At 37.6% G+C, this 18,136-nt stretch overlaps 1 protein-coding gene across 5 annotated transcripts in view; it reads left to right on the top strand.

The window, feature by feature from the left end:
• The window catches only part of Amn1 (antagonist of mitotic exit network 1 homolog), a 36,066-nt gene that overhangs the window by 2,526 nt on the left and 15,404 nt on the right, over positions 1-18,136 (top strand). For 4 of the 5 annotated variants that reach the window (XM_015493209.2, XM_048802496.1, XM_048802497.1 and 1 more), the window contains exons 2-3: positions 9,941-10,073; positions 17,745-17,889. In XM_015493209.2, coding sequence (XP_015348695.1) covers positions 9,941-10,073; positions 17,745-17,889 — 278 coding nt within the window. Of the gene's footprint in view, positions 1-357; positions 496-9,940; positions 10,074-17,744; positions 17,890-18,136 lie in introns of those variants that run through there. The other variant, XM_015493208.2, reaches the window with a different exon arrangement.

Raw genomic sequence — 18,136 nt, 5'->3', positions numbered from 1 at the left:
TGTAACCAGGGATATGTTACTAAATCCTGACCTTTCTTCTAAAGTTCAGCTTAATTCCTATTTCCTATGCATTTCTAAGGGTTCTATACAAATGAGCCTCTGAACTCCAGCAACTACAATCACTGTTTTTTGTTTCCTTGTATCCACAATTCCTTAATTTGGGGAGTTGCCCAGAATTCAGTTAAGTGTGTATTTAAACAGCATGTGTGGCAAATGAAGCACTATGCTGAAGATTGTGGAAAATAACCCAAATAGAGGAGGTCTAATATTTTGACACAGGCATATAAATAATTATAATAAAGGTAGAACAATACCAAAAAAGACAGATTAACAAAATGTTTTGAAATTTCTGATCAGGAAAATAAAACAAGATTTGGAGAAAGCTTTGTATAAAGGGGATTATATTTGAAGATTGGCAGCATCTGACAGTTGCAAATTCAAAGAAATGCATCCAAGGGAGAATGGAATAATCAGATGTGAGAAGACCAGAAAGAGGTATTCCAGTTTGACCAGAGTACAGATTATGAATAGCAGAGTGTGAAACAAAGCAAGATAATTAGGAGTAGAATCCCAGGATGAAATAAGAGTATTTAATTCTGTAGCTATGGTGGACTATCAAAGGTTTGGGAACTGCACTTAGAGATTTAATAGGTAGTGTTGAGAATATGGAGACACTTAGGAAACTTGTAAGTCTTGGGAAAAGATAAGGAGAGCCCATACTTGGAGACATGTACAAAGTAATTCTTTGCATAATTATTTCTGGTGGTTTAGAGCTGGAATGTCTATAACTAGGAGAGCACCATGGAGAATTATGCAGCCATAAAAAAGTAGAGTAGATGTACATATTCATGTGGATGGAATTTAAAAGCATAGTACTTAGTGAAAAGAGAAAATAAAATAACAGAAGTCAAGAAAAATTATCTAAAACTTGGAAGTAAATCAGAAAGATGACCACATGACCTTCATTGTCATACTAGGATATTATCCTCCATGTAAGGAATCATATTTGCCCCTAGAGCCATAATTTGTAACCTTTTGAAGACAACTATAGTCTGAGACTGGCAGCTGGTCTGCAATCTATGTCTGGTTTGTGACAAAGTAAGGATCTTGACAAAGCGGTGAACTCTCTCTCACTAAGCACACTATTTAGTGCAGTTGATAGCACTATCTCCATAAAGGAAACAATGTTTGATTTGTTTGGTTTATATCTTTGCATATGCTCCTGGTCTCCTCACTGACTAGCACTTTGACTAGTGCTGCCTTGGAGAACCCTTTGGGATTTTTGGTTTTGGGGTTCTTGTTGTTGTTATTGTTTTGTTTTTGGTACCAGGAATTGAACACAGGGGCACTTAACCACCAAGTTACATCCCCAGCACTTTTTTTTATTTTATTTAGAAACAAGATTTCACTGAATTGTTTGGGGCCTCACTGAGTTGCTGAGACTGGCTTTGAACTCGCTATCCTCCTGCTTCATCCTCCCAAGCCACTGGGATTACAGGCATTTGCCACCTTTAGTTTATTTTTATTGGTGCATTATAATTATACATAATGATGGGATTTGTTATTACATATTCATACATGCATATGATATAGCAACATAATTTAGTCAACATTGTTCCTCATCATTTCTCTTTTATCTCCCTTCCTCTCTTCCCTAGATATCACTTCTTTTCTCTTTTTTGGGGGGTGGGGACAGGTACCAAGGATTGAACCCTGGAGCACTTAACCACTGAGCCACGCCCCCCAGCCCTTTTTTATATTTTTTATTTTTAGAGACATGGTCCTACTAAGTTACTTAGGGTCTCATTAAGTTGCTGAGGCTGACTTTGAAGTCTCAATCCTCCTGCCTCAGCCTCCCGAGCCACTGGGATCACAGGCATGAGCCACCATACCCGGCTTCCTTTTGATTTTCATGAGATCTCCTACATCCACCTTTCTTTTCCTTTTTCCTCTCCAGCTTCCACATGAGAGAAAACTTATGACTCTTTCTGAGTTTGGCTTATTTTGTTTAACATAGGCTCTCAAGTTTCATCCATTTTCCTGCAAATGACACAATTTCATTTCTTCTTTATGGCTGAATACAACTCCATTATGTATATATATCATATTTTCTTTATCCATTCATTGACAGATGCCACAGTTCCACAGTTCAGCTATTGTGAATTGTGCTGCTATAAACATGGGTAGACATTTATTACTGTAATATGCTGACTTTAATTCTTTTGGATAAATAACAAGGAGTGGTATAGATAATCATTTGGTAGTTCAATTCTTAGTTTTTTTGAGGAACCTCCATACTGAGTTCCATAGTTGCTGTGCTAATTTATATCCTCCCCAACAATATATAAGGATTCCTTTTCCCCATGCATCCTCACCAGCATTTATTGTTATTTGTATATTGGGGCAGAAGGTACTATGGATTGAATTCAGGGGGCACTTAACCACTGAGCCATATCCCCTCCTGTTTTTGTAGTTTATTTAGAGACAGGGTCTTACTGAGTGTTTAGGGCCTCACTAAGTTGCTGAGGCTGGCTTTGAACTCATTGTCCTCTTGCCTCATCCTCCTGAGCTGCTGGAGTTACAGGCATGCACCACTGTTCCTGGCTCCTTTTCCTTTTTATCTCTGTTAACAGCGGCAGCTTGCTGATTTCTGCTTAAGTAATCTTGCTGTAGTAGGAACAGTCAGCAGCTGTAGTAGGAATCTGAGTCACCTGAGAAAGGGAGAAGGAATCTGGGCTGCTTGAACAGGAAAGTCTTAAAACCCTGAAGTCTTGTCTGTGCTGAATAAAAGATACTGAGAATGAAGAACTGTGCTCAGCCTTTGGAGAAAACTCTGCTTAGCACAGTGCTGAATAAACCTTGCTGTTCTATATCTCCAGTACTGGTTATCTCTTTCCACTGCTACAATTTTTGTAACACCTCTATGTTGGAAGATTTTTGATATATTTTCTTCTAGCATTTGCAGAGTTTCTGGTCATACCTAGGTCTTTGATCTATTTTGAGTTGACTTTTGGACAGAGTGAGAACTAGGAATCTGGTTTCATTCTTCAACAGATATCAAGTTTTCTCCAACACCATTCTCCAATGTATGTTTTGATATTCTTGTCAAGAATCAGATGGTTGTATTTGTGTGGGTTTGTCTCTGTATCTTTTATTCTGTTTCATTGGTCTGTTTTTATGCCAGTACCATGCTGTTTTTGTTACTATGGCTCTGTAGTATAATTTTAATTCGGGCATTGTGATACCTCCAGTATTGTTCTTTTGGCCCAGGATTGCTTTGACTATTCAGGGTATTTTGTTCTTCCATATGAATTTTTAGGATTGTTTTTGCTAGTTCTGTGAAAAATGCTTAGCTGGCTTACTGTTATGGGACGACCACTCAGAAAACACTCTAAGTCTGAATTTAAAGCAAATTTGAGAGTCTAGCCAGAGACTGATCCAAGTGACCCTATGGGGAAACAGCTCCAAACTGTCTGTGGCCAGAGTATTTAAGGAAGAAAACCACATCCTATGGAATCTGCAAGTTGCAAGCATGCAGGATACAAGGACTGAGAAAGCAGTTAGCAGAACAGAAACAGACAACCACATCCTGGGTTTAAGTACAGAAAAACAATTTTTAAACATCTTAAAAACAACTTATATGACAGTTTCACACGGGAGTCATAAAAATGGAATCACTATGGCTATATTTACTTATACTTGCCTATAGCTATACCTTGTATATAACTATAATTCCATTAACCTATACTTATCTGTAACATATTAACTTATAGGTTTATACTTTTTACCTTACACTGTTCTTATTTCTAACAACTTAAATTCTGTGTTTTACAGTTACATGATTATCCTGCTATTACTTATGTTTACAGTTTAACATTATTCATATTATAGTTCTTATTCTATTTATCAATATTTTATACCTATAATCTATATTGATTAGACTCAGACCATAACATTACTTTAAATTCCATTTTATGGGACCGGGGTTGTGGCTCAGTGGTAGAGCACTCACCTAGCATGAGTTCAATCCTCAGCACCACATAAAGATAAATAAATAAAGGTGTTGTGTCCATCTACAACTTTAAAAAATATATATTTTAAAGTCCCTTTTACCTCTTGTAAGAGCCAGCAACCTTGGGGATGATAAAAGCGTGACATATCCATTGAATACCTTGACTATTAGTCCATTAGACCTTTGCAATAAAAGGCATACCACTGTCAAACTGCAAGTGGTCTGGAAAACCAAAAACATAATTCATTTTATGTTGTGGCCAGGGTAGATGGAGTTGACTGATAAAACTGAACAGTGAAGCCATAACCTGAAAAAATGCCAACAATAGTAAAGCATCAGTGATAGCCTCAAAGTGTATGGAGGGGGTATTAAAAGCTTGATATAGTTAGATTGTCAGGAGCATGAGGGACTGATACCTTATGCAACCTGACCTGTTTCACTACGAGACAAACACACTGACTTTTGAAGGGAGGCACAAGACTGGCATGCAGTGGTACCAGATACATGTAATCTTTACTTCATTCCCAGGCCATGGTAGTAGATATATGCTTTGTTGAGTATGAGGATGGATCCTGGAACAGTGGTAGAAATGATGTATGTTTAATTAGCAGTTCAGTTCTAGTCCTTCCATTAAAGTATGAATTATTATGATATAGGACAGATGAGGCTATACACTGAAGGAATTTTCAGGAAGCAGGCTTATTTAAGCTACAGTGGCCTAGAGGGACTAATGCCTAAAAATCTGTAGATCCGGGGTCTGGAAATTCTTTCAAATTTATGGTTACATGACAGTGGGTGGTTACATGACAGTGGGTGGGCACATAACTGTTACTGTTTGTCCCATATTTTACACTAGACATAGGTTTCACAAGTTTTTAACCAAGAAAACAGAGACAGCATCTAGCACAACAACAAGCTTGATTGTAAACTAGCTTTTACAAAAAAGAGAAACCTGATTTTATAACAAAGAGGAGGCTTCAAACCACAGTGAGCTCTCTGCAGAAACCCTATGAAATCCTGTTGACACTTTTTATAAAATCTTGCTGACAAGAAGCTCTTGCGGGGAAGGAGGGTACTTGGTAGCTACATCAGTTATGTATACCTGTCTGTCTGCTGCTATTTGTTTCCATAATTCACAGTCCTAAAGAGAGTTATCTTTAATCTGACAGTCTCTTCTTCTAAGTGACAGACAAGGTGATTAGATTACTGGCAACAGTCCAAGAATCAGAAAAAAATATAATCTGTTGACTTTGGGAACATTGTCTTTATCTAAGGCAGATATTGGCAAACTTTGTTTGTAAAGGCCCAAATAGTATAGTAAATATTTTCATTATGGAGGCCACTCAGCTTTGCCATTATAGTGTGAAAATAGCTTTAGTCACTGTATAAATGAATGGACATGACTGTGTCCCAAGAAAACTTTGTTTATGAAAGCAGGGAATGGGCCAGATTTGGTCTAGAGGTCATTATCCTGGTCTAAGACAAGAGTAACAGTTTACTATATACTCAACTAGCCCATACTGCAGTCTGTTCCAAAGCCATCATTCAGTCTGGACAGCTACTGATTGATACCTAGTAAATACCTTCCACTTTCAATGGAGCCAGACCACCAGTATACTAGGCCCAGACATACATAGGAAACTCTTTGAGTCAAGAGCCCCAGTGAGCTAGTAACTTTGCTTCAGGTGATAAGAGTATCAGAGCAGCCCCAAAGTTTCACTGTTTTATATTAAAATAGGATTCCACGAAGTTCAGGTCAATTGCTTTCTTGAATATGCCATTTAATACCTGTTTGGTTCTCCCCTTGTTATGTGCAGCGTCCTAGTTGATCTACCCAAGATACTGATATCAGACTAAATAGCCACAGCTTTCATGTACAGGCATTCAGTTACAACTGAAGCTTATAAGCTGGTTAATAGCCATCTTAAAAAATAAAGAGTATGGGGCTGGGGTTGTAGCTCAGTGGTAGATCACTCGCCTACCATGTGTGAGGCAATGGGTTCAATTCTCAGCACCACATATAAATAAATGAAAAAATAAAGGTCCATCCACATCTAAAAATATATTGATTTAAAAAATAAGTAAAGAGTATATCTCAGCATGGTGGCACATACCTGTAATTCCAGTGACTCAGGATGCTGAAGCAGGAGGATCACAAGTTCAAGGACAACCTGGGAAACTGAGTGAGTCCCTATCTCAAAATGGAATATAAAAGGGCTGGGGATGTGGCTCAAAGATAGAGTGCCCCTGGTTTCAATCCCCAGTACAGGTAGTAATCTTATATTTGAAAAGGGCCTGACTGAATGCTTCTACTGCTTAAGTCATTAAAGCTGTGATTTCCCCTTTTTCCTGAATTTCTTAGGAGAAGACTGGAAGATAACTTGGAGGGTAAACTATCTGGTACTTATTACTTCTTTACAGGTGGCAGTCCTGGAACAGGAGAAGCCACTCTGACATTGATGGACCAGGAAAGTAAAACATATGAACACCAGTTACACGGGCATCAGTGAAAACCATAATAGGATATTTGTAACAGTGGACCACTTCATGCTTTGAATATAGGCCTTGCTGCTCTGCCACTGAGGCTTATTTGAATGGACATGTTTTTTTCTCTTTTCTTTCTCCTCCTCCCAACCTCAGGGAAAACAAGACTACTTTTCTTCCCCATCCTAGGCAGAGGTAGCTGTCCTTGAGCACACACCCACCATAGGAACAAAAACAATGTAATTCAGACTTCAGGGATGGCATGCAGGACAAGGATGAGCTTTTGGTAATACACTGATAGAGCCAAAAAATGCTACCCACAAAGCCACTTTAGCTTCTTTTCCCCACTGAGAACATTACCCAGACACTATCAGTTGAATTTGGGTGCCATTTTCTGCTAAGGGATCAGAAACCAAGAAGATTAATGTGTACACAAGAAACAAATTAAAGCAACAGCCAAGAGAAGACTACCCTTACCCAACTGGGAGTGTGGGAAATGCAGTGGTGGGAAAGGCTAGCTCGCAGAGGATGGCAAGGATAATAAGGATACTTTTTCTTTCCCTAGTCCCCACCACAGGGTTGTTGCCTGAGTAAGGACATTGCTTCCTCCTCAGGATACCTCTCAGCAAGCATAAGGGCCCAGATGTCCTTTTCGCACTGCCCTAGCAAACACTGCTGCATTTTACCCCACAGTCTTAGTAATTTTGACCACCCCTACACCCAGCATCCTGGCATTCCTCATCAGTCACATAGAGCTGTGGCAAAAGCCAGGTACTTAAGCAGCTGGCTTTGCACTATTAGGTGAAGCTTTGCTTTCACTTTTTGTTTTGAGACACTTCCACCTGTGGCTCAGTCACATGAATTGCTAATGTTTTTGGTTCAAATACTAGGTCATCACTTATGACATCACTTATTTCAGCATTAGAATTTAATTGCTTTAAAACCCATGCTCATATTACCTTTAAACTGGAGCCACATGGTTTGCTACCCAATTCTAACAGCATCCCTTTTTCCTTCTGTATGGAGGAGAGTGAACAATAGCCAACACAACATTAAGGCAGCTTGTTTTATTAACAAGTAAAACAATAGAGCACCCTTTCTCCTTCTGCCTTTACCTAACTCTAAGTGACAGCATTTGACACCAGATCCAGGGCATTTTCTCAAATCCCCAAGCTGTCCCACAAGATCCTTGACTTTCCTCTTCAATAAAGTCATGTTTCTATCAGCATCCATTTTTTCACTGCCAGACTGTCAGATCTGGGATTTGATTTTATATTACACAATAAATAGATTAGGGTGTAACTTTGTTTCGTGGAGGCTAGCAGAAGAAACAAGATTCCTAGGTTAGACAACAAAAATTTTTACTCAGAACAGCAAGCACCAGGAGTATTAGCATGTTTGTTTTAGTCATCCTTTTACATCAAATCTTGCATGTCTGCACATGTTGGGGGTGCATTACAGGAGAGAAAAACTGACTTTGGTTCGTGAATACCCTATTTTATAACAAGCAGTGAGTAAACTTGCCTTTTCTCTTGGGGGGAAACAATATCTCATTTCTCAGAATTGTTTGCTACTTCAAAGAAGGTTTTATAAATATGCTCAAAGAACAAAAGGATCCAGCTGGATGTGGTAGCACATACCTGTTATACCAGAGACTCAGGAGGCTGAGGCAGGAGGAGCATACGTTTGAGGCCATCCTGGGCAACTTAGCAAGACCCCAACTCAAAAAGTAAAAAGGGTTGGTGATATAGCTCTAGAGTGCCCCTGAGTTCCACCCTCAGTACCATAGGAAATTAAAAAATATATATATATATATATATATATATATATATATATATAGTTGGGTATGGTGGTACAAGCCTGTAATCCCAGCAACTCAGGAGGCTGAGGTAGGAGGATGGCAAGTTCAAGACTAGCCTCAGCAACTTTGTGGGAACCTTAGCAATTTAGCAAAGCCCTGTCTCAAAATAAACATGAAAAGGATATAGCTTAGTTGTAAAGTGCACCTGGGATTAATCCCCAGTCCCAACAACAAAAGAATCATGATAAAGGAAGTAAAGGGGGAAACAATTTAGTAGTGTCTCCAAAAGGTAAATATAGAATTACCACAATTATACTCTTAGGTATTCCCAGGAAAATTTGGGTATTCAGATACTTTTTTGTGAATATTCATAACATATCACATAGCCAAAAGGTAGAAAATAATGAATCAATAAACAATATGTGGTATATCCATAAAATGGGATATTATTCAGTCATGAAAAGAGTGGAATATTGATATAATGGATGGATATAATATGGATGAACCTCAAAAACATTACACTAAAAAAAAAAAAAATTTCCTGTTAGGCTAAGAAGTAGAAGCTTTTGACAAAAATCAAATAGGTGGTTGTCAGGTACTTGGAAAACAGATAAATGTGGTTGACTCTTTACTAGGTAAGAGTTTTCTTTTAGGATGATAAAAATGTTTTGGAACTAGATAGAGATGGTAGTTGGATAACATTATGAATGAATAGATGCCACTGAATATTATGGTTTACAATAATTGAGTATTATGTGACTTTTACTTCAGGCTTTAGAAAGAAAAGAAAGAAGCAAAACAAGGTATGATAACAAAGTCTTATCAAATAGATCAAATCAATAAAGAGAAATTTTTTTTAAGAACCACACTACATTCTGGCTGGGCATAGTGGTGCATGCCTGCAATCCCAGTGGCTCAGGAAGGCTGAAACAGGAAGNATATATATATATATATAGTATATAGCTGAATTGGTAGAGTGCTTGGCTTGCATGCACAAGGCTCTGGGTTCAATCCCCAGCAACACACACACACACAGTATAATAACTAAAATAAAACTCACTAGAGAGCTTAGTACAGTGACATATGCTTGTGATCCCATCTACTCAAGAGGCTGAGGCAGGAGGATCACAAGTTAGAGGCAAGCCTGGGCAATTTAGCAAGACCCTATCTCAAAATTAAAAAGGTTAGAGATGTAGCTTGTGGTCAATGGTAGCACACTTTCCCTGGGTTCCTCCCTAGTACTGGGGAAAATAAAAAGAAATTTTATAGACTTTTTGGAAAACACTCTGAGGATATATGATAACATATCCTAGAAACAATAGTAATGTTCATTAGGAAGAGAATAACTAGCCAAGCATGGCAGTGCACGCCTGTTATCCAGCTGCTCAGGAGGCTGAGGTAGAAGGATCTCAAGTTTAAGACCAGCTTCAGCAATTTAGCAAGACCCTGTCTCAACAAAGGGAAAAAAAAGACTGGGGTGTAGCTCAGTGGTAAAGTGCGCCTGGATTCAATCCCCAATATCTTCCCTCCCTGCCAGAAGTATACACTGTTTTATGAAAGAGCTAAGTACTAACAGAAATACTGACAAATGTGGGAACCAGTACAGGCATAGTGTAATTTATTACTTTGTATTTGTATTTCAGATGCCTTTGGTGCTTCATCGAGAATATTTCCAGATATATCACAGACCTTAAGCCTTTGCCTCCCAGCATAAAAGATAGACTGATTAACATAATGAGCTTGCAGGGGCAGATAACAGATTCAAATATAAGTGAGGTAAGAGTATTCACAACTGTAAAGCAATTCTATTTTACTGTTAAAATATGGTTTTAGAGTCTTGGAGCAATGATATATAGTAAGATTAGTATATAGTGTGAATAGAATGGTATATAGTAGGATTAGTAAAAATTTTACAATATAATAAATATTTCCAGTATTGGGGAGTACTGGGCACATAGCACACACACCTGCAATCCCAGCTACTTGGGAGGCTAAAGCAGAATTGCAAGTTCAAGGCCAGCATGGACAATTTAGCAGGACTCTGTCTCAAAAAAGTAAAAAGGATTAGAGATTTAACTCAGCAGTAAAGCATCTCTAGGTTCAAACCTCAGTACCAGAAAAATAAAAAGGGCTGGGGATTCAGCTCAGTGATAAAGCATCCCTAGATTTACATCCCCACTATAAATGAATAATAATAATAAAGCATTGGGATTTTTTTTCCCTCCAGATAATAAAAATGCCCATATGTTCTTCACTATTCTTTCAGTTACTTCCCTTATCTTCATGGTGCTATTACTCTGTATATCTATGATTTTAAAAAGTTTAAAACTTGTAATCAAGACTTGGAATAAGAAATACATGTTTCATCATAACTCCAGTTCACAAATCACACTTATGTATACAAGATGGTGAGTAGTATGCTTTGGTATTTTCTATTTTATTTTATTCTATTTTTATCTTGTTTCATTTTTAAAAATATTTATCACAACCTACTAAATTGATTTTATAATCTACTCATAGATAATTATCAGCAATTAAAAATCACTTTTCTAGGGCTGAGGATTTGGCTCAGTGATAGTGTTCTCACCTACCATGTATGAAGCTTTAGGTTCAATCCCTAGTACCACCAAAAAAAGAAAAAAATCACTTTCCTGAACTAGTCCCATTTTTCTGGATACCTCACTTTTTCCTGCTAATTTCTATTGACTCCTTTACCCTAAAACCCAGCTTATCTTCTGGACATATGTGCCTTTTTCATTGACTTTTTTATAAGTGAGTATAGCAAGGACCTCCAACCTGAATTAATATTCCAGCTTTGCCACTTTTTCTTATATGGACCCTTGGTTCTCTGAACTGTAAAATGGAAGGTAAAAGTAACCACTTGTAGTGGTTTTATGAGGATTACAGCATTTCAGAGTTGAAAATGTGTTGGGTGGAGAATCATATGAACTTAAAACTGAGAGCACGACTAGGTCAGTAGAGGTGGTAAAGGTTGGTTGTTTTCTTTTGTTGAAAAAGAAGGTTCATACTTTTTTACATTCAATAAATAATTAACTTTCTGAAAGATTATATAAAATTATCCTTTTGCTCTGTTCTTTTCCATGTGTTAAATATAATTCAAAAATATTTAAAATAGCTGGGTGAGGTGATACAGATCTGTATGTAATTCCAGCAGCTCAGGAGGCTGAGGCAGGAGGATCAAAAGTTTAAAGCTTGCCTCAGCAATTTAACAAGGCCCTAAGCAATTTAGCAAGATCCTGTCTCAAAATAAAAAAGAAAAAGGGCTGGGGATGTGGCTCAGTGGTAAAGCACCTCTGGGTTCAATCTCTGGTGCCAAAAAAAAAAAAAAAAAAAGTTAAAAAAATATGATTGTTACACAAATAGTAAACATGTGCCAACAACATTTTAAATACCTCATTAGTAAAAGAACTAGTAGAAATGCAAACTTAATTCAAGAGTATTCAAGAAACTGATACCCACTTCTCTATGCATAAACAAACAAGACTCAAAGAAGCTGAAGTCAATTTACTATATTAGATATAAAATTAGAAAGAGTTGGCGCTGGGTATAGCTCAATGGTGGAGTACTTGACTAGCACGTGCAAGGCCCAGGTTTGATCTCCAGCACACTTTAAAAACAATATTAAAAATTAAAAACATTGAAAGAAAGGAAAATGTCTTATAGAAAAATAAAATTAACCACTAAGGCTGTCTTTTCTACTGAACAGAAACTTTTTTTTTTTTTTTTTGGATGGTGGTACTGGTTATTGAACATAGGTTCACTTTACCCCCGTTCTTTTTTTCTCTTATTTTAAGACAAGGTCTCCCTAAATTTCTGAGGCTGGCCTTTAACTTGTGATCCTCCTATCTCTGCCTTTTGCCTGGGATTAGAGGCCTGCACCACCACACCTGCCTGAACAGAAATCTTTTTTTCCTTTCCTTTTTGGAACTGGGGATTTAACCCAGGAACCTTACCCAGTCCTTTTTGTCTTGAGACAAGGTCTCCCTAAATTTCTGAGGCTGGCCTCAAATTGTGATCCACCTGCCTGTGCCTTACTTGTTGCTGGGATTAGAGGCATGTGCCATCACACCCAACTGAACAGAAATCTTAGTGAGCTTTCTCTATTTCTCCAAAAAAAAATTTGTATTTATAAATTTTCTAAAAGTTATCATCTTACTTTACAGATTTATAAAATAATTAGAATCTTTGCTTCAATTAATAGTAAATAGGAGATGGAATAATGTTACATTTTCCTGGATATTCAGATGACTATTGGGTGGTATTATGGGTTGAATAGCACCCTACACACACACACACACACACACACACACACACACCCCACACACACACACATACAAAAGTTGAAGTAACATCCAATACATCAGAACATGAACTTATTTTGAAATAGGTTCTTTGCAGATGTAATTAGTTATGATGAGATTATACTGAAGTACAGTGGGCCCCAAATCCAATATGACTAGCATCCTTATAAGAAGATGACCACAGAGTCACTGTGTGAACACCATAAGAAGATGGAGACAGAATTGGAGTGTTGCACCTGGAAGTCAAGAGTGGCAAGGATTGCTGGGCCTTACCAGAACCTATGAGAGAGGCATGAACAGCCTCTCCCTCAGAGCTCTCAGTTCTACTCTGCTGATACCTTGTTTTCAGATGTCTAGCGTCCACTACTACAAGAAAATAAAGTTCTTTTGTTTTAAGCCACCCACTTAGTGGTAATTTGTTTTGACATCCCTAGCAAATAAACCTAGGTTAGCTTCTCAGACAGTGCTATTAAAGGTGGTGGAAGCCAGGAGCAGTGGTGCACACCTATATTCCCAGTGACTTGGGAGGCTCAGGCAAGGAGGATTCCAAGTTCAAGGCCAACTTCAGCAAATTAATGAGGCCCTGAGAAATTTAATGAGAACCTGTCTCAAAAAATAAAAAGAACAAGGAATATAGTTCAGTAATAAAGTACTTATGGGTTCAATCCCCAGTACTAAATAAATAAATAAAATAAAATTTAGTCTGAGGCTGTAGTTCAGTGGCAGAGCACTTGCCTAGCACATATGAGGCACTGGGTTTGATCCTTAGCACCACATAAAAATAAAAACAAAACGTGCTATCCATCTATAACTGCAAAAAAAAAAAATTAAATAAAAAATAAGACTTTTCAAGTTATATATGTGATTTTTCTTATTTATTTATTTATTTACTGGTACTAGGGATTGAACCCAGGGTGACATTCCCACCCTTTCTTTTTATTTTTTTAAATTTTGAGACAAGTTCTTGCTAAGTTGTTTAGGGCCTCACTAAGTTGCTGGCTTGGAACATTGATCCTCCTGCTTTAGCCTCCTGAGTAACTGGGATTACAGGTGTACTACACTGTACCTGGCTCTATGATTGTTCTTAACAACTGTTTAGAATAAAGAATGTATTTTCAACACTTGATCACAAATGACCCAACTCACCTTTTCAATGTATGAGCTAACTTATATGTGTTAAAATAGCAAAAACAGGAATAGATGGCATAGGAAATTAACACATTTCTTGATATTAAAAAAATAATGGCTGACCTTGGCGATACATGCCTATAATCCCAGCTACTCTGGAGGCTGAGGTAGGAGAATCACAAATTCAAGGCCAGGCTCAGCAATTTAGAGAATGACCTATCTTAAAATTTAAAAATGAGGGTGGGCTGGAAATATATCTCAGTGGTGGAATGCTTCCCTAGCATGTTGAAGGCCTTGGGTTCTATCTCCAGTATGAGAATGTTAAAGGGGAAAAAAGGAAAAATAAGTTTGGTTTGTTTTTTTGTTTTTGTTTTTTTGATTGGGCATGATGTTGATATTCAAAAATTATGATATGCCAATAAGATCTATTAAACTAAAAATGGTGTACAAAAGGTAAAAATATAAAAATTTCCTTCTAAAAAGAGCAAAATGCACACACATACACACAACACATCCTCATGTAAGAAAAGAAATAAAAAATTTTGTATTTTTCCAAAAGAAAAATCAATATATCTTCCATCTTTATGCCAATAATTTTTTCTATTATTTCTTCAAATGTTTTCACCTCTTCATTTCTAATTTTACTTTTCTGAGACTGTTAGTATCCATATGTTAGCATTTCTATAATCTCCCAGGTCTCTTTAACTTTTATGTTTTCTATTCATCCTTTGCACTTCCTTCTAACTTGCTGATTTGTTCCTCAGCTTGTCTGTTTATCTCATCTAAGCTGTTCTTTTTTCTAACCATTTTATTTTTCATACCTACTATTTGTAGTTTACCATTTTATGATTTCTTGTTCTTGTTTTATCTTACAATATTCTTTCCTTTGTTTCTTTTAGAATATTATTTGAGTATTAATATCTACTCTAATTCCTTTGTTACTGAATTAGGAATCAGAAATTGGTATGGTTTTTCTTTTGAAATATAGTGTTCTCCAAATGTTTTATTTTGACTTGTGAGCACTTAACCCCTGACAGTGACAAGAGTAAAGGAGCTCTCATACTGTATCAGCCCTGTTGAGCTGATGAAGGAGACCTGGAGAGGGATTGGAGTGATGAGCACTAAGTCAGAGAGCCCCAGGCACCATACACTGCAATATAGCTCCTCAAATTAGGACTTCACCTTTAGCACCTCATTTTTTAAGCTTGTTAGCATAGTAAATTATTCCCCTTGATATTACTCCTGTGTTATCTTTTGCATTTTTGTTCTTTGTGTTTCAAAAACTGAAAATACTAGTTAATAGTTTCTGTACTTCTTACTTTTAAAGATTTGGTTTGCAGCCATCACCACCATCACCGTCACCATTACTACTATCTACAGAGAACTGCTAATTGCTCTGATTTCATATTTGCCCAAAGCCTGTGATCAGAAGGAAGTAAACTTTGATGATGGTATTCCACCACACGACTAGTGCTGTGACTATATTGTCATTGTGCTTCAGTGTGTCAGTGTTTCTTCTACATTAACCTGAGGTACCTTTGTTTTCTTTTTATTAGCCTGCATTTGAACATGAACAGTGGCAGTCTGGTTGGCTCTATGGAGGAAGAATAATATTCCCACTTTCCTATTGTTGATGATTCTGTTGATGGATAAAATGTTACATGTGACTATTATGATACTATAGAAAATGAATTGTTTTCTTCACTTCTTCACCATCTTCATTTCTATTTCTTCATATTACACTTCAGAGACATAAATTTTTATTTTATGGCAATCTTTAACATTTATTTAAACCTAAATTTATCTAAACATAAAGGAGCAAAGGGGATGAATGAGAAAAGCAAACATTGATTGTTGTTGGTGTTCTTTCTCTAATTCTCATGCTTACAAGTGTTCTATTGTAGAATTATTCCAAAAGTGAGCTATGACATCTGTTGCAAAGTTACACACATCTTTGTTTTAATCTTTTTGGAATATTTCCTAAATGTTTCTGTAATCGTTTATAACAAAAACTTAAAGACTATTCATTTTTGCCTGCAAATGTCCAATGGGTGGCTAAAGGCAAGATTAAAGGCATGCTTCCATTTTTCATCTGTCTCTTTCACTCAGGCACCTTAAATTCCAGGAACAATATAGTCACAGCACTAGTTGTGTGGTAGAATACCATCATCAAAGTTTACTTCCTTCTGATCACAGGCTTTGGGTAAATGTGAAATCAGATCTGATAAACATTATGTAATGAGTGGAAGCTATCCTCCAGGCAGTAGCAGCTTTCTTAGGGGAAAGTCCCCACTTGACCAATCCTGAGATAATTGTGGATAGACCATAACCAGTCAAGATCACCTGCTTTAGCAGGTGTGCAGTTCTTCCGGCTATATGGAAACACCACTACCATCACCACCACCATTGCCTTCATTCCTCTTTCTGTAAAATTTCGAAGTCATTAACAGTCCTTCTTGTACAGGACTAAGGACATGGGTCCCACCCACCCCCATGCATAAGGCAAGCACTCTACCAACTGAGCTATATCCTCAGTCCAGTAACTCATTTCTTATTCTCTCAAGATATACACGCTAGCAAAGACTCACATAGGGAGAGTTATTAATGACTGTTGGGAGTTTCCAGAAGAAAGAATCACTCAGTAACAGTGGTTTTGCCTCTCCAGATCCAGGGGTCTTTACAATATACCAGTCATCTCTGTTGGGTAGTAACTAGTAATGAGCAGTGAAATGCATGGCAAGGTCAGAAGTGTTTCTTCATATTACTTTTAGAGTCTTTAAACTACTTTCAAAGTGAATGAGAAAGCAAATGGTGTCAGGCGATTTGTAGAAAATAAATGTAAGCAAAAGGAGCTAATTGAAGAAATACATCAAAAGAAAAGGATTAATGGACTCTTGACAGGGTCCATTGAGGTTGGTGTGAAATCAGGAATTAAGGCTATAGGTGTCCGTGTATGGAAGGAAGATTTCTTTAGTAGTGCAGGCTCAGTAAGGTAGCCTTTGACCCCATCACTGGCCCTATTAACATAGGATTGAATTATAGATGAAGCCCCCTTGATTAGAATGGCCACCATGATAGTTCCAGAGAGGACCGATTAGGGTCAAAAACTCCACCACCGTATCTCAGAAGAGAGGTTTCTTTCTTTCTTTATTTATTTATTTTAAGAGAGAGAGAGAGATTTTTTTTTTTTTTTTTTTAGGATCGAACCCGGGCCACACGCATGCCAGGCGAGCGTGCTACCGCTTGAGCCACATCCCCAGCCCCGAGAGGTTTCTTTAATAGTGCAGGTGCACTAAGGCAAATTCTGACCAACCGTTGACCTCAATGCCCACATTAACATAGGATGTGCTTATAGATGAAGCCCCTCTGAGTAGGATGGCCACTATTGACTGTTTTGGAGAGGACCAACTAGGGTCAAAAACTTCACCACCCACCTGATGTGAAGGAGAATTTGAACACCTGACTTGCAAAGAATGCAAAAGGCAGTCCCCAGTTTTCAAAGCAAACATCTAACAGTAATAAATTTGAAAACAGCACTGTTTCCTTTGTGATCCTTTGCTCAAAGCCAGCCCACTCTCTCCATGAGCGTGCTCTCTGCTTGAGCCTTACTCTATTTTCACCCTACTCTCACTTCTCATCTACTTTACTTTCACTTATAATAAAGTTCTCTTGCTTGACTTTCAGTGTCTTTGGATTTTCTTTTGTGAGAACACAAAAACGAATGTTTAAAGCTTCAGCTCCCACTCTCCTGTGACAATCTCAACAGTGCTTGCATCCTGATTAGGACTTTGGAGGCATTGAGTCTGTACCTCTAACTGGAAGCTGACCTGTTTTTTTTCCTGCTTTACATATCTGTCTCCACATGGATATATTTCTGCATTCTTTGCTGTATTTTCCATTAACCACTTGTCTGCTAAGATCATCAAAACCCTGACTATGGAATAAATGTTTATATTTATAGAAAAGTTCATTTCTCAACATAATGTATTTGTTGCAGATTTTACATCCTGATGTCCAAGCTCTAGATCTACGGAGCTGTGATATCTCAGATGCTGCTCTCCTACACTTGTGTAAATGCAAAAAACTGAAAAAATTAAATATAAATTCCTCAGAAGGAGAAAGAGTTTCTATAACATCAGAAGGTATGCTTATTATCACTGAATAAATGGGTAGACTAAACCCAGGGAACTTCTGGATACCCAAACTTACAACAGTCCCTGGAGGGTGGCACCTCTGGGAGGGGTGGGAGCACTATGACCCTTCCCCCATCCTTCTCTGCATGTGGTGCTCATCTGTATCTTTTATGAAGCTTATGTGATACCTAATGTGATGGAGGCCAGCCTCAGCAATTTAGCAAGGCCCTAAGCATCTTTTTTTTTTTTTTTTTTT

This window comes from Marmota marmota, unplaced genomic scaffold (genome assembly GCF_001458135.2).
Source record: "Marmota marmota marmota unplaced genomic scaffold, marMar, whole genome shotgun sequence".
NCBI lineage: Eukaryota > Metazoa > Chordata > Mammalia > Rodentia > Sciuridae > Marmota > Marmota marmota.
This window is presented reverse-complemented; position numbering and strand designations above follow the sequence as displayed.